Source organism: Homalodisca vitripennis, chromosome 6 (genome assembly GCF_021130785.1).
Source record: "Homalodisca vitripennis isolate AUS2020 chromosome 6, UT_GWSS_2.1, whole genome shotgun sequence".
In the NCBI taxonomy this organism is placed as follows: Eukaryota; Metazoa; Arthropoda; class Insecta; order Hemiptera; family Cicadellidae; genus Homalodisca; species Homalodisca vitripennis.
Genome location: NC_060212.1, coordinates 57,229,341 through 57,256,192, shown reverse-complemented (window position 1 = coordinate 57,256,192; position 26,852 = coordinate 57,229,341). Strand labels below are relative to the sequence as shown.

Here is a 26,852-nt window from a genome sequence, read left to right as displayed (position 1 = left end):
GTTTGAATTATGAACCATAATATATTTAATAATCTAGAAATGTGTTTTCCGGTATAAAGCGCAAATTATTCTGTTATTGAGAAACTGGGAGGTACATTGTTTGTAACATTAGGAGGTTATAAATGAATTGAATTCAAACAGTGATGAGTTAAACCTTGCTTTAGAAAAGGTAATACAATGATGTCAATGCCTGGTTAGTTATAAATTGGTATACATAATATTCATTAGTAGTATGACATATGATACTCTTTTAAAAATTACCATGGTTCATATTAATGAAAATTATAAATGTACTATGTTATATTGTTTTGCAAAATGTCAGTTAGAATCATCCCCCCCCCCCCCCCCCCCCTCAGGAATGTTATATACCATTGAGGTGACAACCGACTGATGGTTTGCGCCTCTGCCTTGTCCTTACTAACAAACATAGTGACACGTCACCAGGAGGATGTGGACAACAAACCAACCCTGTCCATTACACGACGCTCAACTCGGCATGTACTGTTGTGTCTTTCGCCACACTTTTTAACTCTTTTCAAACTTACTCCTCCTAGAAAACTTTGTAATTATTTCATTTCTTGTTAATTATGTGTGTATGAGTCCTAAGCCTACACTGTAATTTTTATTTATTTATGCGTCTGGCAATGGAATAATCGTGCGTAACGTCATCACATGTGAAATTTAAATGGAATTTTGCTTCAAAGCTGCAGGTTTATAATACAGAAATCCTCACAACGAGATCCGAAATAAGACAATATACCTTGTCTTGTCCCAGCCAGAGTGAATTTATGTTTAGTTAACCAAACGGAGGTCATCATCCTGTTACAAATCTTGATGATATATCTCTGTACCATATCCTTGTTTCACTACATCCCGCCTGGTTTAAAGTATGTTAAATTTAATATTTTATCAGCAAAATCACACTACGATATAGAAATATAAATATGCCTTATCTTGAGTGGATTTATATATCCTTTTTGTGTCTAACAAACGGATGGCATACTGTAACAAATCTTGATGATATATCTCTGAACCTATATCCGATGTTTTCAATCCACTACATCCAGCCTGTGAAGATATGTAATTTAATATTTTATCAGCAATCACACTACGGATTATATGAAATATAAAATATGGCCTTATCTTGAGTGGGATTATATATCCATATTTTTTGCGTCTACAAACGGATGTCAATCACTGTAACCAAAAAAATTTTCTTGAAGATTATATGCTCTGAACCATTATCCTGTTTCACTTAACATCCAGCTGTAAGTATCGTGTAATTTTAATATTTTATCAGCAATCACACTACGATATAAGAAAATAATAAATATGCCTTATCTTGTGAGTGATTTTTATATCCACTTTTTTGCGTCCTACCTACAAACGGATGCTCATTTTAAAAACTGTAACAAATCTTGAGATATATCTCCGAACCCCCATATCCTGTTTTCCACTAACATCCAGCTGTGAAAGTATGTAATTTAATATTGTATCCAGCAATCACTACTACGATATATAGAAATATAAATATCGCCTTTATCTTGAGTGGAATTTTTATATTCCCTTTTTTGTGTCCACAAACCGGATGTCCATAACTTGTAACAAAATCATTGAGATATATCTCTGAACCATATCCTGTTTCACCTACACTCCAGCTGTAAGGTATGTAATTTAATATTTTATCAGCCAATCCACCACTACGATATAGAAATATAAATATGCCATCATATCTTGAGTGGAATTTATATCACTTTTGACGGTCTATCTACAACACGGATGTACATTTACTGTAAACAAAAATCTTTAACCATAACATATACTTTAACATTCTATATCACATTACCAGCACAGGACGTATATACCATTTCCTATCTCAATGCCGCGAGGAAGGATTATACTGGACCGTAAAGTTGATGACAATTGTTTAAAGTATACTTAGAATATTTTTTACCTGAAAATGTATTTTTATATTTTGTCTAAGCCACGTACCAAAGATACAATTTTGTTTTATTGGGTCAAGATACTTTTCTATGATATAACTTCACACGTTTAGTCTAATGTATTCTTCTATTTTACCACATTACAAATAGTTGGTTTTCTTTCGGCGTATAAAGGAACAATATTACCTTAACCTTGTAGGGGGTAACTTTCATTGGAATACAAAACAATCTCGTTACATTTTTAATTACACAGGAACTAAGATAAGAAAATATATATTATTCTTATTACAAGATGTATATTAAAAGTCCGTAGTTATATGTTTTCTTTCTCTTGTCTCTCCAAAAAAATAAACCACTGTCACAGTTTTTCGCTATCTGAAGGATAATATTCGTTAAATATAAACCCCTCCATCAAATGTACCAGAATTAATTATCAAACTTTTTATCGCTTCATTGATAAAAGTTTGTATTAATTATATTTCACAACATAACGATCTCTTTCCGAAACCAAATTTGACAGGTGGATTTGGTTAATCCCGATATTTACTAGATCCATGATCGACTGTTGCACTTATACTAGTACAATGTGGATTATTGCACCTAGTTTTAATTTAGAAAGTTATGACGTTTTGTTATTGGTTTTGAACGCCTCGCTATTTCGTTGGCGGTGGGGACGCAGACCAGATTTTCTAAAAATGCGGATATTACCCGCCCACATTGACTAACAAATATCACAAGCCCCATTTCCGCTGTTGACGTTTTTAAATGTTTTTTGTTTCTGTACTCTCGTGTCACGTTATTTAAATAATCCTCTGAGTTTGCGTATATTTAAACAAATTGTCAAAGGTTTACTTGTATAATTATATAAATGCCTTCCAATTGGGGGAGTGTGCTATATAGTAGACTCCTCATTTCATAATTTTTTGGACAACTATCACGTTAAGCAAATTTCAGTTTGTATACAAAGAATTTAATCGAAGATAAAACAAAAGTCCCTCTTCAAATTTCTGCTTTTAGTTTCTGTACAGTGACGTTTTTGAGCTCAATCTGTAAATTAAAGTTAATTTTAAGATCACAATATCACGCAACGCGACGCACAATACACACATGTGCGCACACACGTGTGGGTGTTGTTTTATTTAAAAACACTCATATGTGACCAGATACAGCCTAAATACAAAATAATTGAATCGTAAAAAAGTAAGAGGCTTTGTGGTGCAGTGGCTAGGCACACTCACCCCGAAAAGTGAGACCGGGTTTCGAAAGTCTAGCGGAGCACTTACTTTTTTTATTTTATTGGTTTTTGAAATTATGATGCGAATGTTTCTATATGCAATATATGATGTGTTACATTGTCATTTTAACAGGAGATTTTGTATTCTTTTAAGGAAAATTAGCTTAAAGATTTGCACCTGGAGTCACCTACAAGGACTTTTGGCAACTGCTTTCCGAAGAGACAGAAATTCTGTGATGAGTTTTATGGAAGAGTTATGAGGATGGTTATGGTCAGGGGTCGCTTTATTGGCCCTCCTATTGTGATCCTGAGGAAGAATTTTAGGGCAACTAATCTCGAGTTCATTATCCCCTCGAATCAGCTTTGAAACCTGCCTCTCATAGTCAAAGCAGCCCAGGGGATTGGGCACAACCTTAAGTCTATCCGGACAAGAAACTTTGACTTTTAATGGAAAGAACTCCTCCGATTTTCAACAGTCCATTTCCTGCCAAGTACACCGATACCTCCAGAATCTCGACATTTGCGGATAGTGGATGTTGCCGCTCCTGGACAAAACTATAATGATTGTCCATATTTAAGTGACACATCGATAGATGATTTTTTGCTGTGCCCAGTGTAGGTTTAACTGGGAAAATATAGACCAAGCTGTGATACCTGCTGGGTAAAGGTTAAATAAGGAAAACTTAAAAAGAAAAACTGTTGTTATAGAAAACTTTTTAGCCTACATATAATGTTTATGAACGCTACTTCTGCTACCTACGATTAATCCATATCCAGCACAAATACAATGCAACACAGTAAGACGGTCAGCTCGCGGTATCCCTAGTAAGACCAGGTAGACGAGCACCACGGATTTTTCAGCACGGAAGATCACTTCACAACGGCAAGAGCGCCTTTTAGTCCGAGGACTGAGTTTACTACGGAATGTAAGACTTGTTTTTGGACACGTAAGTTAGCACAATTTGCCAAGCCTCTTAAAGAAGCGTTTATTTAAATTATATCTACTTATACATAGGGAACATGCCTACCTTCTTCAGTTAGCTGCCTTTCGAATTTTTAGGGAGTCCCTTACAAAATCTTGAATTTTTTATGACCATTAAAATCTCTCAGCTGACTTAAGACAATGTTGAAAACCTTTCAACCTAGAAGAAGCATTTTGTAAAAATTTAGGAAAATTATATTTATTATAGAACTAGGTTTTTCTGGAGAGTAATTACAATAAATTGACAGTTCAGAATTTTATTACAAACGATTACGAATAGAATGTTAGTTTGACATGTAAATTAAGGGGTATGTATAATAAATGATACTTTTGATGTTTGTTGACACCTTTTATTAAAATCTTTAAAAACCCTTCAATGAAATAAAACCTATTAGGTTTTCAGTCATTGAGACCAGCTAAGTTGATTGCCCTTTCGTACGGTTTAATGCCCATATTAGTCTGTATATTAAAGGGTTTAAGCCGTTTTATGCAATATCTCTTTTTGATCTGAAATATAAACACATTGAACATTATTTTCATTTGCTCAATTAAGGGAAACTAAAATCTAAAAGTATATGGTTTTTTCAAATTAAGAAAAAAAATCCATGAATATGCATGGACTAAACTAAATACTATAAAGGAAATGGAAAATACGATTTTCTCTTAACTTTATTGCAAAGATTTTACTGAAAAACAGTGTAGTTATACACAGTGAGGCGGAGTTATTATTAATTGTTTAAGTAAAGTTTCAACAAAATTTGAACCATAAAATTTGTTTTACATGAAGATTACAGTTACACGAACCATATCACGCCATTATATAATTATAACTGTATATAATCTATTACTCAGCACCAGAATTCATGAACTCAAAACAACAAGAAACCCAAGGAACGAGTCTGATTGAATTAGTTCAAATATTAACTCCAAGAAACTCAAGGGAGTCGCTCCATATCGACGTACGTCATTATTTCACTGTCACTTCTTGTCAACGTCTGACACAAGTACAACGCAAAAAATGCCGCTTATACTGTGAGTTCAAATATTTAGTGAAAATATTGACACCACAGGTTATAAAATCCTTGGAACTTCAATATGTGTAGGAAATAAGTTGTGACGTGTTATTTGTTTTATTTCCTAGCTATAATGTTCAAGTCGGCAACTAACACCTTAAACTCTCTTATAACGTCATCTTGTTTGCTACTTAGTTACGTTTGCTGCAAAATCAAACTGATGATGCCTAGAATCGCAGTTCAGCAGTGTAGCTCAGTGGTTATCACTTATCAACTTATCACTGATGATACCTGGAATGGCAGCTCATCAGTTCACGTCAGGTACACGCTATCGACATTAATACTAACATGTCAGCAGTATAGCTCAGGGGCTATCACTTATCACCTTATCACTGATGATACCTGGAATTGCAGCTCATCAGTTCACGTCAGGTACACGCTATCGACATTAATACTAACATGTTGAGCAGTGTAGCTCAGTGCTATCACTTATCACCTTATCACTGATGATACCTGGAATGACAGCTCATCAGTTCACGTCAGGTACACGCTATCGACATTTAATACTAACATGTGAGCAGTATAGCTCAGGGGCTATCACTTATCACCTTATCACTGATGATACCTGGAATTGCAGCTCATCAGTTCACGTCAGGTACACGCTATCGACATTTAATACTAACATGTGAGCAGTATAGCTCAGTGGCTATCACTTATCAACTTATCACTGATGATACCTGGAATGGCAGCTCATCAGTTCACGTCAGGTACACGCTATCGACATTAATACTAACATGTCAGCAGTGTAGCTCAGGGGCTATCACTTATCACCTTATCACTGATGATACCTGGAATGACAGCTCATCAGTTCACGTCAGGTACACGCTATCGACATTTAATACTAACATGTGAGCAGTATAGCTCTGGGGCTATCACTTAACATGATGATTCCTGGACAGCTCATCAGTTCACGTCAGGTACACGCTATCGACTCAACATGTATCACCTTATCACCTTATCACTGATGATACCTGGAATGGCAGCTCATCAGTTCACGTCAGGTACACGCTATCGACATTTAATACTAACGTGTGAGCAGTATAGCTCAGTGGCTATCACTTATCAACTTATCACTGATGATACCTGGAATGGCAGCTCATCAGTTCACGTCAGGTACACTCTATTGCCACCACACTGTGAATAAGTTTTGGCGCCCTGGGAACTTGAGGGAGTGCTCGATAAATATATGCACGAACTGTTACTGTTTCTGAGAACCATAAATACTTAATATGGTATATCACCGGGCACTTTCCAAGAATTACCATAACAAACATAAATTGAATTGTATTTTATTTACTCATAACGTTTGCATATTACTGATTAATGCACGTTTTAAAATCATATCTAACATGTTTAAAAGGTTATTTAGGGTTTATTTTATACCAATTAAAAATAAATAATTATTTTAAAGAAATATGTAATTGCTCCCTAGTTTCTTCCCTTATAACGATTTCTTCAATTCCATAAAATTAATATATCAAGTAAAGCGAACAAAATGCTTGATATATTTTCTTGCTCATTAAATTTTAAAATATTTTTGGGTTGAAATATTTTTTGTCTTTTCTTATGAATAGCTATAAAGAGTTATTGTAGGTCCAAAAGTTCTGCTGTAAAACATTATGGCTTTTAAAAAGAAAGTTTATATTGTAGGTGTCCCTCTATCGAGCTAGCTTTGTAATTTACCACAATTGTATTACCATTATTTCGTACTAAAATTAGTTAACCTGCGAACTAATTTGACAAAGACTACTTACTTAACCCAAATAGCCTACGAATTCAGACATTTCTCTCCCAATTTTGGATTAAGCCTTGCCCGTGTCTGTAAGGATTGCCCGTGTCTGTAAGGATTCACTGTGTCTGTAAGGATTGCCCGTGTCTGTAAAGATTGCCCGTGTCTGTAAGGATTCACTGTGTCTGTAAGGATTGCCCATGTCTGTAAGGATTGCCCGTGTCTGTAAGGATTGACTGTGTCTGTAAGGATTGACTGTGTCTGTAAGGATATTTATAAAATGTGTTCTACTAATCAACGGTTAGGTAAATATTACACATAAATGTAAGATGAGCTTACATCAGAAATATTTACACACTGTCATCTCATGTTAACTTCGTGGATCCCGAGAAATTTACTTGTGACATATTGGTTTAAGACTGGCAAATACACTTAGCGTATATCTAACGTTTATTTTACGTTTAATATGGATAAGGAATGGCGGTGAGAAGACTGTGATATCACTAAGCGGAACGAGCTGGTAATGTGTCATTATTTGTTAACTTGTCTGATCTATAATATATCATTCATGGGCTACTCTCAAGTTCAAATGTACCGACAAAGAATAGACTGTCAATCCCTGTGCGGACGCTCAACGGGGCACATAAAGGGTAAACAAAGTTTAACAAAATAGGCAAAACAATACAGGAGAAAGGGTAACTAGAGACGGTGAGATGGGATAATGAGCAGAGAAGTGTATGAGAGAGGAGAGACATAGACACAGGAGTAGTACAGTAGAGGTAGGTCTCAGCGACCATACCGGTACGAGAAACACAATCCCACTCCTAGCCGAGGGACGCAGGCGTATGACCAGGTGTTTGAACCGTGGTAAATTTATAATTGGGATTGGAGGGACTCCAGCTCGTCGCTCATTTATTAAACTTAGTGCCTAATTAAATAAAAAAAACATTACTAAATGTAATAAGAACTGAATAGATTATTTATCAAACAAGTTTATTTAGCAAAGTTTATTTTATTTAGCAAAAACTAATAATAAGAACAGGTGAAAGTGAGAAAAATATATCGAAGACAGGTCAGCTGTAAAACAATATTCATGACCTTCACCTAGATCAATGAACAGTTAGTAGTACTTCTGTGCCATGGCAAACCCATATGTCAGTGCGGGTACAACCTAAGAGTGTTTACCTGTAAACATGAGAGTTTTATTCATTGAAAGTTTTAGTGAAAGCACGTTCGTGTGTGTGAATATGGGTTTTTTTGGTTTTACAACCATTCTTCTTAAGCTTCGTATGACTGACTGAAGATGGGCTTTAATTATCCCAAAATATATGTCAAATTTATTAGTACAAGACTTTTATAGTGCACGTTAATATTGTGTTATTAAGACATAACAATGTGCCTGGGAAGATTGAACAGCAAACGTAAAAACTTTCTTTAAAATTATGTGCATTACATCGGTAATATAAGATCAATATGGTATGATAATAGTGAGTAGGTATTAAACCTTTGCTTGTAGAAAATAACATTCTATACAGAATACCTTCAGCAAACTCTTAATATATATGTTCATATATAAATTAATATTGATATATTTTTATTTACATACATTTAAGGTTATATTTAATTTCTTCTACGCAAACGAAGGATTCGTAATATTTTAGATCTTTTATATAATATAAATTATATTTGTAAAAGTTTAAGCTTAACTTTGATAGTAAACTTAGTTACTATCCTTTACTACCAGAACTCATTCGACGTATAAAAAAACCATAACGATGCCATCGTTAGAGGTCAATTTTTTTAAAATTTGTATTTACAAATTTAGTTTTTGATTTATATCTGTCGATTGCTCATTCTGTTTGTGAACATCTCTTGAAACACGAATATTTGCAACATTTATTTGGTGCTCATTATAAAATATTGTTCATTGTTATGTTTGAGTTGATAAAATGTTTAATATGTTACATTTGTCCCTGACAAAGTTTCCGACGCTCGGATATCGTTAGTTTACTCTGCAACTCCCCGGAGCCATTACCAGTTAGGTGCCCTTACTGGGGAAATGTTAAATTGGCTTATTCGTGACCAACTTATAAGAGAAGTTTTAGAAAATAATATAAAAATCAAGCCTCGCCCTATAACTTTTTTGCTACTCTGTGTCCACATTTGTGTGCACATTTCTTCAAGAAAAGTTGTTAAAGATTTGATATTAAGTGAGTGTCAGCAAAACGTCACTCGAGGGGATGGGGCAATTTCTCTTTTGACTTTCTATCTGTGCGCACGAGATCTCGTAAACAAACTGACCTGTAAATTAGAAAACTTGCTTCATGCTTCTTTCCTTTTTTGGCAACATCGTGTTTGGTGATGGTTCCTTTTCTTCCGATAAATGTCGCTGAGCACTAGGAAAGTCTATTACTCACAATGGTAGTTCGATAATTAATTAAAACTTGAACTTCAAATGTCGTCATTTGCTTAGCTTTCTATAGAGGTTCTAAAAGTTTCGTTTCTGCATGTGTGGCTGCCTCTATGGGATTTTTAAATAATGTTTATATATAAATTTTACATGAAACATCATTTCTACATAGACGAGATAGGAGAAGTGTTGCGTAACTAGCCTTACCGATTTCGTATGCAATTCTAAAGCTTATTTAATAAGGCTACATATGATACCGCGATAATATATCGCGGTACTCATCGTACTCTTAATGCTTTCTGGAATAATGAGCACTGCAATGTGCAAGTACTGTATGGTTAAACAACGATAGCCCAACTGAAAGGTAAGAGCTGGAACAATAGGACGTCGCGATACTGAAAATCATGTGTACTCTTGATGCTTGGCAGTATGAGTACCGCTATGTGTAGTACTGTATGGATAAACAATGATAGCCCTACTGAAAGGTAAGAGCTGGAACAATAGGACGTCGCGATACTGAAAATCATGTGTACTCTTGATGCTTGGCAGTATGAGTACCGCTATGTGTAGTACTGTATGGATAAACAATGATAGCCCTACTGAAAGGTAAGAGCTGGAACAATAGGACGTCGCGATACTGAAAATCATGTGTACTCTTGATGCTTGGCAGTATGAGTACCGCTATGTGTAGTACTGTATGGATAAACAATGATAGCCCTACTGAAAGGTAAGAGCTGGAACAATAGGACGTCGCGATACTGAAAATCATGTGTACTCTTGATGCTTGGCAGTATGAGTACCGCTATGTGTAGTACTGTATGGATAAACAATGATAGCCCTACTGAAAGGTAAGAGCTGGAACAATAGGACGTCGCGATACTGAAAATCATGTGTACTCTTGATGCTTGGCAGTATGAGTACCGCTATGTGAAGTACTGTATGGATAAACAATGATAGCCCTACTAAAAGGTAAGAGCTGGAACAATAGGACGTCGCGATACTGAAAATCATGTGTACTCTTGATGCTTGGCAGTATGAGTACCGCTATGTGTAGTACTGTATGGATAAACAATGATAGCCCTACTGAAAAGGTAAGAGCTGGAACAATAGGACGTCGCGATACTGAAAATCATGTGTACTCTTGATGCTTGGCAGTATGAGTACCGCTATGTGTAGTACTGTATGGATAAACAATGATAGCCCTACTGAAAAGTAAGAGCTGGAACAATAGGACGTCGCGATACTGAAAATCATGTGTACTCTTGATGCTTGGCAGTATGAGTACCGCTATGTGTAGTACTGTATGGATAAACAATGATAGCCCTACTGAAAGGTAAGAGCTGGAACAATAGGACGTCGCGATACTGAAAATCATGTGTACTCTTGATGCTTGGCAGTATGAGTACCGCTATGTGTAGTACTGTATGGATAAACAATGATAGCCCTACTGAAAGGTAAGAGCTGGAACAATAGGACGTCGCGATACTGAAAATCATGTGTACTCTTGATGCTTGGCAGTATGAGTACCGCTATGTGTAGTACTGTATGGATAAACAATGATAGCCCTACTAAAAGGTAAGAGCTGGAACAATAGGACGTCGCGATACTGAAAATCATGTGTACTCTTGATGCTTGGCAGTATGAGTACCGCTATGTGTAGTACTGTATGGATAAACAATGATAGCCCTACTGATAAGCCCAAATCTGGGAGAGTAGGACAAGATGAGGCGATTTTTAAATTTTCGAAAGGGGCTCGTACTTATCGTTTTATCATTATTAAATATATGTCTTAGTAATATTTTGTTGTTATCTTATTTTTACTTCGCAATAAAAAATTTTAATACCTAAGAATGACAAGTAACATAATGAGTATTTTAATTGCATTAATGTACTCCTCTCTCTGCCACCAAAGTTTTTTAAAAGTCGCTGAAAACCCACACGTTTAGAAGCCAGTATAATAATATAGTTATTATAACTATAACAACACTATAACAAACAATTCATAAACCATCTTTAGGGTATAAAAATAACCTCATAAAAACACAAATACGAATATAACACACAGCACATACTATATTTATAAACAGATTTCATGAGCTTTCTTTAATCTTAAGGAAATATTGTTTAAACTGCATTGCCTTTTTTACATATTTTAATAATAATAAAATGATCAGGTGGAATTTATTCCATGGGTCTAAAATAAATAAACGTAGATCATTGGGGTTTATATGGTAACATACTTTTAAAGTCAATAGTACATAAATACGTGTTTCCTATAATTATGTAAGTAAAACACTATGTTTTAATGTAATACTTTAAATATTTAAAACAAGTTAATAATAACAGTTTAGAATTAAAAAATCTCCTAGTAGACTCAAAGTAAAATGTAACATTTATAAACGGATGTCGTTAACTGTGAACTATAAGTCTACTAATTTAACTTTATTAAAATCTCTTAAACCATATCTAACTATACAATACATGGTAAGATATATCGGACAGATTATACGTGTGATTATAGATGAGCTGTTAGACTCGACCACAGTCTACTGTACACTCAACACAATAGATATCGCTCACGATGTCGTTCACCCGTTAAGTACTTTCGACACAAGTCGACGCTTCACACTTGAGTGTTCCTCTTTGTAATTGCCTTCTTTGTTACTCTGTCACATGTGTCGGTTTGACCTCATCCGTGTTTGTACTTGTGTGACTCTTAGGATTCAAGGTCAGTTGATCTTCATCAGCTCAGGCCGACACACAACATTCAGTGCAGAATACGTTTGTGTTCACTGTTGGTAACCCCCAGGGAGTAAGAAATAATCCTGGATTTATATGTAATAATCGGGTATTTCAGATCCCTTGAGAGATCGTGCTGGCTTAAATTGCACCTGTCATCCTACAGCTATATGTCTAAAGTTTTATTGTGGCACAAATATTCGCTGTCGAAGACCATAAGTATTAAATGATCTGATATAAAATAGCAATTATCTTATTTTACTGAAATTTAAAACTAAATATTTATTATGACATATCAGTTTTAGCACAACAATAATAAGGATCACCTTCAAATCTAGAATAGTAATGCCAATAATAGTAGTGAATTGTGTATTATAATTGTACTTAATTTTGTCTGTTTACACAGGTATTTTAGATGACATTTTAAGCCTAAGTTATGTTCTAGTTTCATCGATTCTACCACTGTACAGGTATGCCTAAAAGTATGTATTCTAGGAAGCTTTAGTCTTTTTAGTCTTTAATGATATTCTTGACCTGACTTATGTTTCTCCAAGGCATGTGATATGCTTTCTTTTTTTTCTCTTCTATCAAGGCATTCAAGTTTACGTGTTACCTAAAACAACTGTATTTAAATTTAACTTAAATATCACATACGAGTGCGTTATAAAAACAAGGGGTAGGGATTTGTAACCCCATTGTAAAGGTGTTATAAAAAGAAAAAGAATAACAAACTAGAGATCTCTAATGTTACTCTATACAATTTGGTTTATTGCAATTCTAAACTAAATTATAGAAACTAAAAAAATTTTATGTAGCAACATTAGAAACCTCTAATTTGTGCAATTCTTATCGATTTTATAATACATTTAAAATGAGGTATTACTTGCTAGATGCTCTTATTTCAATTTGTAAAATTACCCAAAACTACCCCATTTTTAAAGAAAATTGAAAAATTTGCATACATGTAAAACTCTTCAGTTGCTCATTTCAACATAGGTCAAAGTAAATTACGTCCTGTTTATTCATAAGAAGGTTATTATTTTGGAAATTTTGGCATACTTTGTAAATTTTTGTTAATGTAATAATTTTCATTTACTAACAAACAAAGGTCTCCTCATTAGGTATTAAAATAATAGCAGATAATATTAGTAGTGATATTTCTATAAACTGATCGTCCACAATACTTTTCAAATATATTTCACGCATAAATACGATAAAATATAACTATTCTAAGTCCTAAATTCATCTTTATATATATATATATATATATATATATATATATATATATATATATATATATAGAGAGAGAGAGAGAGAGAGTTAAACACATTTATTTCCTTACGCCTAAAGGAAGAATTATGTGTACATCTCTAACTTCGATTTTTCTTATTCAATTACTAGAACTAAAACCTCTATCTTTATCAAATGTTCTTGTTTCAACTCGAGAGTGTTGTTGCCTTACGATAAGCCTCACGGCAGATCGCGTGAGCTGTATACATTAGGAACCTGAGTTCTCATTCTTTGTAAGAGTTTCACTTCTTTTACACTCTAACATAAAGTTTTGTTTTCTATTTTCACTAAACTAATCATTGGTGTTAACAAAAATTAACACTCGGCCCCCATAAATCATCAACTCATTAAATTACCTTAGACACCAATAAACTTTTCAGACGGACTTTGATCTAGCTGATTTTGGCTTAATTTGAATATCTAATTATAAAAAAAATTGTTGCGACATTTCTAATATAGAAGGTATTACCAAAATTCATGTAAATTTTACAAACACTCAATAGTTCAAGTAACGTTTAATAAATATTGAAAATTACTTCATGATGGTCATTACTGCTCATATTTATAAATTAAATTATGGACGATTAAAATTTTTAGTATTCTAGGGTGCCTAGAAATCACAAACAAATTATAAAAAAATGCATGGTGCAAGTACATTTATTTTATTACAAAGTGGTTTAACACTTAAGCTATAAGTTCAACCAGATATGTATATTAAAGAAAAACATACATCATTACTTAGCGCCTTCAAATAGTGTTTGGCTATTCAGTACACGAAATTGTCTAGTAATTGCAGTTTATAATGTGCAGGAACTATCTTTTATATTCAAATAAATCATTCTCGAATATTTAATGAAAATCAGTCCAGCCGTTAAGGAGGAGTTCATTTTGTGAAATACACACTCACACAAGATTTATATATATATATATATATATATATATATATATATATTATATATATATATATACATATCATTATTTATTTATTGTGTATTATTTAAATATATAAAAGAGGTGCCGATCACCGTTTAAGCTGTATTCTGTTTGTGAAGAACTTATAAAGAATAATAAGGATGATAGACGATAGGGTACAAGAACGATGGAACCGATAAAATGGGATACGATCATAAACAGGATTAGAACCTGCCCTATCTCCAACTCAGACCCAAAGTCAAAAGTCTTAGACAGTAATTTGATATATTACAAAATCTTGGTTCTATTGAAATTGTATTAAATTATTTATAACTTGTACAAAACGTGGATTTGATTCATGTTGAAAATAATAGGGAATAATGCGTTTGCATGAATATAAACTAGTGCAATCTTAAAAAAGATTTATTGGTGGGGAAAAAGTTCAAAGCCACTGAAGGTGCCGAATCTGTATTTGTTATAAAGTTACATCGACGAAATACGTATTGTGATAGCAATGAAGTAACAGATTATAGCTCGGTATCGTTAGCAGCTGATTAGATATAGATACTCGTATCACAGTTGTCCACTATCTGAGCGATGGTTCTCGGCTACGTGTTGTGGCTCATCGTGTCCGTAGCTGCCTTCAAACTTGTCCTAGCAGGAACATTGCCTGGTGCACTGTTGTAGCAACGATCACAGGTAAATACTCATTAGTGAATATGTTTATTTTGTGTCGGTAAAACTGTTAGCCCTGACTACGTGTTATTAAAGTATATCGTTTCCGTAGCTGCCATAAATCTGGTCTTTAGAGGAACGCTGCATGGTACAGTTTTCTAGCAACATTCAGAGGTAAATAATAATTAATAAACAAGCTGATTTTGTGTTACTACATCTGTTAAGTTTTTTTCATTTATCTAAAGTTAATTTTTTATATCGTCTGAATAATTCCCTCTTATTGCTGAATGTCAGTGCAGAAGAGTTGCTATATAAAATAAATAGTACATACAGTATTTGTAGACTTTTATTCCTTTATTTACCAGGTATGTACTGCAATCTTTATGCAATATTGCTTATGTTTATGTAACCTTATGATACTTCACAATATTCATGATGTGCATCACAACTTCAAATATATTTTACAAATATTTATCACAGTTCAATTTTTACTCTCTCTTATAGAATAGAAAGATTTAACGAAAGAGAAATTAAAATATACATGATTTTCATAAATATGGCATTGAAAAGTTATTTGTCATAGTATAAATATTGACGTATATTTAGTCCGTTTGCATATGATTAATCATATCACTAACTAAGACGGTACCTTGCAGCATGCAGACTCTAGCGATGGTTTTGTGGACAGCAACAATCCTTCTGGAGGTCAAGGGTCAAGAAGATGAACTGTGGGATCCTTGGACAGACAACTGCGAGTCCATGGTCCCCTGTAACCTAACTGAACCCCAGACCGACACCATGCCCTACATAGTTACTCTCAACAGACCCTACATCAACAGCGATCAGGCGGTGTACGTCTATATAAGAGCACTACCTCCATTGAGTTTCCAGGGGTTTATGATTCAGGCTCGGGACGACAAGACCGGTCAGGCTGTCGGGGAGTTCGACACAGACAACAGGAAGATCAGCGTCATTAATTGCTTCGGCAGACCAGATGTAAGTGTTATGATCAGTATATGTGTGTGTAAGATCACTTCTAGTACTCAGTTTCCAGGGATTTATTATTCAGGCTCAGGACGACAAGTCCGGTCAGACATTCGGTGAGATCGAAACAGACAACAGGAATATCAGTATCATCCGTTACTCGCCCTGCCAGATGTACGTATTATGATCAGTGTTTGAAAGAATCGCCGTAAATATTTCATTCTTAACACAATTCTGAGAGTGTTAGGTAAATTATGACGATTAGTGATGTCAAAGGTTACACTCGAGAGCACAAAAATTTCAAAATGTCCACATCACAAGGTTTGCATGTATTTTATTTTGGCGTAGCCATAGACTTATGACGTTGGTGCATGTATAATACAGATTAATAGATTTTCATACTCTTTATAGATTTAAATTTCAATCGCATTTAATCGAAACGAAATATTTATACCATTTATATATCCCGTATTGCTTAAAAACTTTTTGTAATTTTCTTAATCTAATAGAAATCTTTAATTGTAAAAGCGTTTGAGAGTGTTGATACAAATGGATGTATACATTCTCTTGATCCTAGCCACAATGACTTATTATATATTCTAAGTTAGAGTTGCTACTAGATTCTTAAGTAACACAGCATGCTATATCCTTACAAGTTGTTGCGATAGTTCAATATATGGTGTGAATATATATTTATAATACGTAAAGTTTTGCGAACAAACATAATCCGGGAACGTTACGTTTACCTCCATTTCACCTCTTGGTGTTCAAGACACGTTATGTGTAGAAATGTGTTCGTTAAATTTTTAAATAATTGTAACAACTGAGGTGTCAATATATGGGCACGGGTCGCAGTTGTTCACATTGTTTCTTAATTTTTCGTATTTCAATTCTGAAGGACACAAGCCCCTTCAGGGTTTGGTGTTTCTATTTAAGGGCATTGCGCAGGTCGATTTTATTGTTAAACACCTGCTTATTGAGTAACATATAGTGAGCGTATTCAGTGGAATTTTAAAACAGCTGCTCATTCCATTATATAATGATAAACAATAACCACATAGTTTATTAGCTAAAACATAATAATAATCATGCTGTTTTTAATTTTTACACATTTAAATGTTAAATATTTATGTAATATTTTCTGTAATTTTAATTCATAACCTAGTTTTCATAGTTAAATTGCAACGTTTAAGCATCAAAATATAATATACAATAAAATTAGATTATTTTGTATTGATTTCATGTTGTATTATCAAACTTAAAGATTCGATCAACTTTTAGATAATGTTCCTTTAATCATACAAGCTTACTGGAAGTCTGAAAGTAATGACTTTCATTTATTAAATATTAAAAATTAATGACACTTTTTTAATCTACTAAGTATTTCAGCTGTGAAGAGAAATATAATTATATATTCATAATACCAAAATTAAAACATTATGAGCACCATTTCTTACAATTGAATTTGTTAAAGTTTTAATGATTCGCTTGTTAACAAAAATCTCTCGGTTAAATATAAAAAATTATTGGTTTTATTTGCAGTGGTAAGATTCAGTGCAAACATTAAGCCGAATACAAGATGTATACCTTACACATATGTAGACAGTGGCGAATATTATAACCAAATCTTTCCACCGTGCCATAACCCAAGTAGACGTCACATGAGCAAAGGTCGTACGAGTCTCGAGACGAGACAAGAGGCGGGTCGCAGTCGCGAGTAGAGCTCACGAGGACGTGCACCGGTAGAAGACGACGACGATCCCTGGCCGAGCAGTAGCAGCAGTGTGGGGAAGTACAATTATTATAACCAGTTATATTATTTTATTATAGCCTTTTCGCGATGTATGCCGTAATTTGTATATGCCTTAATTAAGTAATCCGGTGGGTTTTCGGAGGTTAGAGTGTGCCAACATGTCTTTTCGTTAGTTTGACTCACTCAATAGGAGAGGTTTGACCAAATTATTGCATATGTTAATAATATTATTATTATATCAGTAATATATAAATTTTTATTTAAGTTGTTAACTATAACAGTCTAGAATCTGTTCATCAAAGATGACGAGGGAATTAAACTATGTTCACCGAGTAGGCATAATATTGGTTGATTCGGATATTCGATTCATGACCAACAATATTAATTAATATACAATTAATAACATTCACCATTTCCTCGCGCCCTGAATTCTTTTAAGTGGTAGCAAATCTTGGTTATTTTATTCCTGTGCCAGCTTTAAAATTATTAATTATGAACAGGATTCAACAGTTGTAACATGCAAGTACATACGTGATAAGTCCCGAATAATAGTTGTTGGTATCCTGTTTAAATGTATAATGTGTATGGATAGAAAGAAAATAATAAAATTATTAAATTAAAGCTTGCTGATATAAAAAAAGTTTCTCTTAATTTATAGTTACAGAACTTTAGAAAAAAAGAAGAGATTGAATTTTATACCTGGTCTTTCCAACAAAGGTCTAATTTTTTCATAATTGACCAAAAGCTGTATCTGCAGGTTAGATTAAAATTCTAAAATTTAAAATGAAATACGTTTATCAGATTTCCACAATAGGGAATGCGCTTTTATTATATAATTGCTTTATTGAAATTAGATACGAATAAATGCGTATATTTTACAAGTGGATAAAACTGATTGTTTAGGTTGATTGTGATATCCTCTTTCTGGTAAAAAAATCTACAATATTCATCATTTTCAAAGATTTACATGTTAATTTATTGATTATATATTTTTAATTTTTTTGTTAGGAATGGGTGGTAATTAATTTTGAATCAAAGTTCCTTTATTTGTCAAACATTCCTGCAAATAATATGGTGACCGCTTAAAGAATTCTAGTTACAATAAATATATTGATGTGTATATAAGGGCCAGTAATAAACTTATAATGAATTGCTACTTTAACTGTAAATTACACTGCATGAAGTGAGTTACATGTTTTATTTTATATGTACTGAGATAGGTAGAATTTGGAAATGAATTGGATTTGTTTCTAATAATTTTATTGAAATATTATCCTTAAATCACAGTCTTGCTCTAAAGGTGAAATTAATTGAATAATTTGTAGACAGGCTGCTTAAATTTGTTAAAACTTGTTTTATCATAGGTTTAAAGTAATACAATTATCACGAGAAAATTACAATTAAAGTACATACAAATTAAATTTCTTTGTTTAAGGTTGTTTGTGTCGTACGGAAAAATTTAGCAAATCTTATCGAATTTATAAAGTATAACGGCAATAAGGAAAGGATCTTATCTATTCCTAATATGCTCTAAAATCTTGTTACGCTATTTGTAATATTATGCTTGACCCAAATTAAACATTTTATGATTTTTAACTTCTTATCGCAACAAACAAACTGATTGACAACTTAAGCCGGATGTGTTTTATTGAATTTTAAGTTTGATAGGCACTACGATAACAAGGGCACACGCAGGAATTGAAGACATGTAAACTTATAAAACTTTCCATTGGGTTTCCTTTAAAAACACAATAGCTACGTTTATTCTTCTATATTTAAAATTTTCACAACAAAATTAATAGTTATAGATTAGAAATACTTTAACTCTGATAAAAAATGTTATTGTTTTCTCACTTAAAATAAATTGTTATATATATATTTTTTTAAGATCATCACATCACAATATACATGTCGGAACATTGGTTTTACACATGTCTAAAAGGTGCAAAGAAGTACTAACTTAACTATTAGATAAGTAGTTATGTTTAATGTTATAAAAGCCTATGGGATTACCTGCAACTGTAGAAACTATGAGGTTCATTTTTTATATGTGTAAACAAATTGAATTAAAAGCAGCTCTACAAATATACTGTAAAACATATAATTCACCATTTGTACAGGGTGGTTTTGAATATAAATTGCGCCCTGACACTCATAAGTTTAAGGTTAATAGTGTTTAGAAGTCAGAGGTTTATTTAAAACTTTAATTTCTGTAAGCTCTTTATAATTCTTTGCCATTACCACGGTAAACTTAGAAACAAGGAAAGTAAAACGTATTACTAACACTATGCTTTTACCAAATCTTCCAATTTAACTATAAATTTGGGAGAACTGTTTTTAAACAATTGTAACGCATTGAAAATGTTAATATATTCCAGACGAATTTGCGAAGTTATTACAAACATAATTAATGTAGGAGAGTATTTACAGTCAGAAAAATTTTTCACAAGTATCTGCGTTCGGCAAGAATCGACCGGATTCACCTTAATAATAAGGCACAGTGTCCTGGTCAACTTATTGAAAATTAATATAAACACTCAAGGATCCATTTCAATACCGTAGCTGCATTAATTCACTCACAAATTTGGCACAAGCTTAAACACCCGCCCCCCAACCACCCCCCACCAATATTCAAATTTGTATATAAGGTATTACGTTCGTCGCGTTAGAAAATACCAATATTTGTTGCATATATTACAAAAAAAACACATAAACTGAATCAAAACTGAACGTTACTGAGAGGCTTTATCGCACACGTTATACAACACGATACACCTAGTACAAATATAGTAACACCACACTAGAGAAAAATACTCAACTTAATTCCCGAGAGGAATATAAAATTGATATCGTGCCACAAGGTGATACTAACTTACAGACTGATATTAGCACACCAAATATTCAAATTCCAACGATAACGACACCAAATGTGAAAAAATTAATACTGACAACTACAAGCTCGGTAGGTTCTCAAGTAGCGACCGCTCAGGTACACTACAGCGCCTCAAGGGTTTGCCCTTGAATAATAACAGTTATACACTAATGCCATTATGGTATGGTCTAAGCCTTTTGTTATAAAATGTTTTACTCCTCCAGTTGCATCTAAACTAATTAATCCAACAACTGGAAGTATGTATTCGCTCGGCCCCTGTATCACAGTTAAAAAGAATTTCCTTGCCAACATTTTATGCCCAGAGGCAGTCTTGGTTTGCTTTCCTTCATTTGTTGATATTAGTATTAAGTTTCTGTTTTCGTCTTCTCATTTTATTACACACATAATACGGACTAATTGCCGAACTGCCGGGGGCATCCACTGCTTGGTCTAAGGTGCGTATTTTCTATGGACTTACCTAGAGTGGTGGACACTCCGGGTTCGGTCAATGTCCGAAACTCTTTGTTGTAGATCACCGGGATTTATATGGGTGGAAGGAGTTTTAATTTTGTTTTCATTGGAATTTTTCATCAAAAGCAGTTAGTCCCCCTCTTTTGAACTCTTACTTATTTTTTTTTTATTATTATTATTTTTATTTGCTTTCATAGAGGAGGGCACCTTCCACTCTTATGAACCTTTGGCAGCTGTCTGTTACTAGACCAGACAGAGGAGTGTCCAACAACAAATCACACTACAATACCTAATTCTTACCAGTACTACTACTATCACTCTTTATCTGTCTAACAATATGTTGTTATTGGTATATTAAGAAGTTTATATTACCTTTATTTAGTAGAAAATTTGTAGTAGTATTATGTTTAAGGGTTTATAATATTGTTATTTATTTATTGTCATTGCTTTTAAGATTGTTCAGTAAATATCTAAAAATAGACCTAAAAGCGAAACCCGTTAAATAGTCTCGTCCTTCACCAATAAATATAGGCGCGCGTCTTAAAAAATTACTTGCAAACGGGTATTAAACTACGTTTTTTATTAGTAAATTAGTTTATTAGTACATAAACGAGTGATTGACCTTCCCCAACTCTCCTTCTTCTGTGCCAAATACTTGTTTTCATAGTTAGGTTAATGTTGTTGTTTGGTTTTGCATGTGCTTTCATTTGTTCGGTTGGCTTTAATTCCCATATATTAAAATGTAGCATGACAGATGCCGAAGGTGAGTAGGCTTTGAGATTGTGAAGAAAGTTAGAATTCTATTTAACGGATTACCAGCGTGCACCCGAAATAATTAAAACAAGTCTAATGCACTCAATTAAATTTAAAATTACAATTGGAGCAGATGTGAGTGCACCTTCGGTAAGCCCCATCCTTACCCAGTACCAATTCTCACAAATATAAAATACAGATTGATAATAAATTAATTAAATTTAATTCGACTGCAATGGGTAATTGGGTTACTTTCCCAAAACAATTACTTGCAGTTTAAGGTGAGTCCCAATAGTTTATTTGACATTGAAGACCGTAAATCATACATAATGTTTGGACTGTCTGGACTGGACTGTTATAACTGTCTGGAAAATTTTTAAACCTTATGAATTAATGGCAACTTGCCATTTGTGGCGCCTTGACTCACCTTTTGGTACCACCCAAATAAAACATCCCCTGCAATCGTGGGCCCAAAAATCTATTGTTGACTAATAGTATTACTTATCTAAGACTAACATCCTATTAAAACCTATACCAAAACACCCTGCCTTGGTTCACTACTCTCTGCTCTAAGAGGCCTCTTCCTTAATGAGTTTTCTGATTACATTTCGCCCCAGGGGGAGGTGGGAGTCCACGCTGGTAATCAGAATGTGTTAAATGTTATATAAAACTCGAGTCTGCTCTGTCCACGGCATCTGGTACTATGCTCCCCCAGTATTAGCAGGTACGTTTACCTACCAACTACTGATAACCTCACGACTGGTTGAGTCGGTCGCGTTGGTCGCCGGGAGTCTCCCCGAGGAGGTCCTGGAGCCTCGTCATGGCACGTCTTCTGTTATGTCAATATCGCGTCACCCCGTCGTAAATCCAACCAGAGGTTATCTGCTCCTCACTAGGAGAGGGGCCACCAAAATTCCGAATTGTCTGCTGCATAGGCATTTTATTTAGTTACTATGATGATCAAACTGACAAATACTGGTTTCTTAATCAAACCTTACCCTTAACCCCTTAAAGGTCAATCTACTCTCGTGTTTCGTCCCCGTAGAGAGGGAGGTTGTGGCGCTAGTCGCGATGTTTTCTTTTCACCCCGCCATAACCCAAGTAGACGTCACATGAGCAAAGGTCGTACGTGTCTCGAGACGAGACAAGAGGCGGGTCGTGAATAGTTATTCAGTATGGGGTTTGTTAAGATTATTGCATATTTAAATACTATTATTATTATATCAGTAATATATAAATTATTATTTAAGTTGTAATTTGTAACGGTACAGAATCAGTTCATCAAACCTGACGAGGGAAGTAAACTAAGTTCACCCTCTGGGCATAATACCGTTTGATTCGGATATTCCCTTCATGACCGACAATATCATATAAAATTAATAACTTGCATTATTTCGTCAAGTCCTGAACGCTTCATATGTAATAATTTATACACAAGTCACGAATAAAGTGATTAATTAATTGTGGAAAATATCAAAACTAAAATAATTATAACAAATTACAATTCTTAAAAATGAGTTTCATTCAGCAGAATAGTCGTATTGAATCGACTGTTATATAGAAAAATACAAATATAAAGTTCATGATCAATTAATTGATTACAAATTTAGATGTGCAATTTGCTATTAAGTAAATTGCGACTAACGACTGAAGCCCTCGCCATGTGTCAGATATTGAAGATTGACAATAACTCGAAATATGTTCTTTGTAAACGAACTTTTGATTAACAATCAAATTTCCTCCCACCACAACGCAATATAGTACTGTTTAGGTTCCAATATATACAAAACCTAGGGTCTGCCTTCAATACTTATACTCCCATCACAGGTGAGCACGCTTCATTTATATGTATAAACACTTAAAGAAACAGATATAATAATCATGAACAGAATAAATAAATAGACATGTATAACTAAAAAAATACATGCAGTAATACCTTTTATATTGTGGTTCTTATATATTCCAGCTGATTAAGTTTTATCAATCTTATTGAATGAGTAAAGTCTTTCAGATTATTATAAGAATGAGAATATTACATCTCCTCTATGTGATTAGTTAATTAGTTCCGTAGTAAAAAAAAGTTTTTTTCCGTAACGCAAACATTAAGAAATGGCTGAGATTTTCCATAAAGATCCAAGTTTATATTTATAATGTTTGTATTATATGCATTTTTATTTTTATTTTGTATTTCTTATTTTCCTAGATAAGAGAATAGTGAATAAGCTGCACACAATGTTCTATTCAAATATTTTACATAGAAACAAACTTAAAGAAATCTTGAGGTGTCTCGTAAGATAGGTATTATGAAATATGACAAATATGAGTATATTAAGTATGTTCTATGGTTAGAGCACGGCCATGCACGCTGACAATTCCCCCAAGACGGAGGTGACGGCCAGATGGGCGCCCGAGGATGACAATGACGCTACCGTCACATTTTAGTGAGTACATCACATGTGTGTATCCGCATGATAGGAGAAGATTCTAACATCGCTTTGTGACGTTAATGTCTTTTATATACCAAATTACAAGGATATAGTCTACTTTTGGTTCCATACTGATCGCTGGAATAAAACTTCCTAAACCTTGGAAATACCGTCGATACGTATATTATAGCTTTTATATCTTAATTTTCCTGTATATTAGTTCCATTTATTAGTTTTTTTTGTATGTTAAGAGTTATTTTGTTCACATGTGTCCTATTATAATTAGAACCATTTTATAAACACATTATAAGCAATTTGCGGGAAATCAAAAACACACACACACTTATCACCTCTAAAAACCTTGAGTGGTGGGGATTAAAGAAAAGAAATATAGTGTATACTCTAATACCAGGTTTGATAGAAACTGCACCTGAATATTGTAGAAGATTGGATAGATTTTCAAATATATCTTGTCTAATATCCATTTTTTTGCTGATTGTCATTGAACGATATACCACGTTCATGAAAAAGTAACTATTATAACTATGGTGACTGTTATATTTGTATGTATATATATATATATAAATTATTAAATAATAAATTACTATGATTATTTATTGAAATGTAATATTTTTCGTTTTGCAGTGTCACAATTGCTGAAACGGTTAACCCTCTAGGGAGGTTCTGGGCTTGCCAGCGTACGAAAACACTTCAAATTATCAAGTGACTTCTTGTAGCCCTTTCGTCCTTTCACATTTCAAGTACTTAGGAGAGTTCTGTACACTATGCCAACAATTGTTTATTTAACAGTAACCCTTCCACACTTTCCAAAAATATACAGTCTGCTTTATATACAATAAAACACATTTCTCATAAATAGCCACAAAATTGTATTTACAAACACCAAAATAATTAAGCAAGAGTGATTGAACCTAAAGGTAAAATTGTATATTTTTTAAATTTAATTATACATATACCAGTAAAGGTAATGCAATATAGATTAAGACATATTTTTCGAAAAATTGCGACAAATGGAATATTGCAGTTATTATTTTGAGAAAAATATCAATCCAGTTATATTTATTAAAATGTACATTTCATTAATTATATAATAATAAACAAATGAATCTCCTTCAAAAATTAAAAGTCAGCTACTATTACTTTTCAGGGATATTTTTGAAGGTGTATTGAAAAATAATCTTAACAGTAGTTTATAGCTAAATTGTAATTAATTAGCAAAGAAATAAGATGGGATTCTGAAGGATGATATTATTATTATTGTTAGTGATATTTAGAATGCTATGATTGTAACAAGAGGGGAAACAAATTAATATTGTAAATTTAATAACAAACAGAAAACAATCCATTCAATTATACAAATGCGAATAGCCAGTTGTAGACTTAATATTTCATGTACTTTTTACAGTGCGTCAATTATTATTAATATTAAACGCGATAAATTTTAAATCACCAGTGTATTTTCGTAGCAAAATCTCGATAGAGAAAGAGTTTGGCAGGTTTTTGGGAAAAAGAACTTTTATAAGTCAATTTACGGGAAGCGTCCCTTCCATTTTTATAATGCTACGCCTTTGCGGAAAGTACAAAAATAAAGTACGATACAGCATGTTAAGGAAACCTTTTCTTCGGTAACTTGCTTTCTATATGGCGTATTTCACCATATACTTGGGGTTTCTTTGGTACAAATAAACTTGCAATGAAAAATAGCACGTAGTTTTAACACAAAAAGTAGAAGATAAGATAAACAACCATTTTTGAAATATCCCATTGCAAGGTTTATTAAAATAAAAGTCAGACTTTTAAAATTTAAAATAAAAAAGTAAAGCTCAAAACGAACTTAAATCTTATTGCTGGATACCCTTTTTATTCCCTTTGGGCCAGCACCCAAAGTTTCAGGAAAGGCCCTCTCACTCATGGTTATTGACGACGAACCATAAATATAATAAAAGGTTGAGAGGAAAGGTTCAGCCAAATTCGATTGTCGTGGAGGCCGGTTCTGTCTAAGTCAACAGCCTTTGTTTTAATATCGCTCCCGGCCTGAACTCCGATCTTTGGTGTAGGAATCACACAACATGTTATAACCTGCCTATACAGTTATAATTTACGACCATAGAACCTTCTTCTAGATTCTAATATTTACTACGTTTTACCCATTTTTTCTTTTAATTTAGAAGACTAGTTAATTTTAAATAAACAGTGTAGCAGAATGCTGCGCCGCAGTACATACTGTGGGTTAAATTTACGCTGTCGTTCAAATTAACCTCATATTTTCATTAAAAATATAACTGTTCAGTATATATGTTCAGAATACTTTTTAATACACGGAAATTAAAGAATACTACGATCTAAGCTGGTGTACACACCCTTGCTTTTGTATCGAGTCTAAAACGTCTTAGTCCTCTCAATAAATTGTGCAATAAAAATGCCTTTTCTCCTACATTACACTATATTATGTTGAATAGGTGCCCGTCTTTGATGTCCAATCAATGCAAAGAGTTTGTTCTGATGGTTTTAAGTTTCAAAGCAGTACTTAAATGATAAAAGTTCTCATCACCGAATTTTCACTTTCACTTTAAACTCTATTATTT

At 33.5% G+C, this 26,852-nt stretch overlaps 1 protein-coding gene across 2 annotated transcripts; it reads left to right on the top strand.

The window, feature by feature from the left end:
* The first annotated feature begins 14,879 nt into the window (after positions 1-14,879).
* LOC124364347 (putative ferric-chelate reductase 1 homolog) lies at positions 14,880-25,034 on the top strand. Of its 2 annotated transcripts, XM_046819735.1 has the most exons (5): positions 14,886-15,011; positions 15,100-15,161; positions 15,644-15,983; positions 24,170-24,261; positions 24,892-25,034. In XM_046819735.1, the coding sequence occupies exons 2-5, from the start codon at positions 15,133-15,135 to the stop codon at positions 24,971-24,973; spliced, it is 543 nt and encodes a 180-aa protein (XP_046675691.1). In that variant the 5' UTR covers positions 14,886-15,011; positions 15,100-15,132; the 3' UTR covers positions 24,974-25,034. The 2 variants fall into 2 exon arrangements, with proteins under 2 accessions (XP_046675692.1, XP_046675691.1); XM_046819736.1 differs by lacking the exon at positions 15,100-15,161 and having other exon boundaries at positions 14,880-15,011.
* The last annotated feature ends 1,818 nt before the right edge of the window (positions 25,035-26,852 follow it).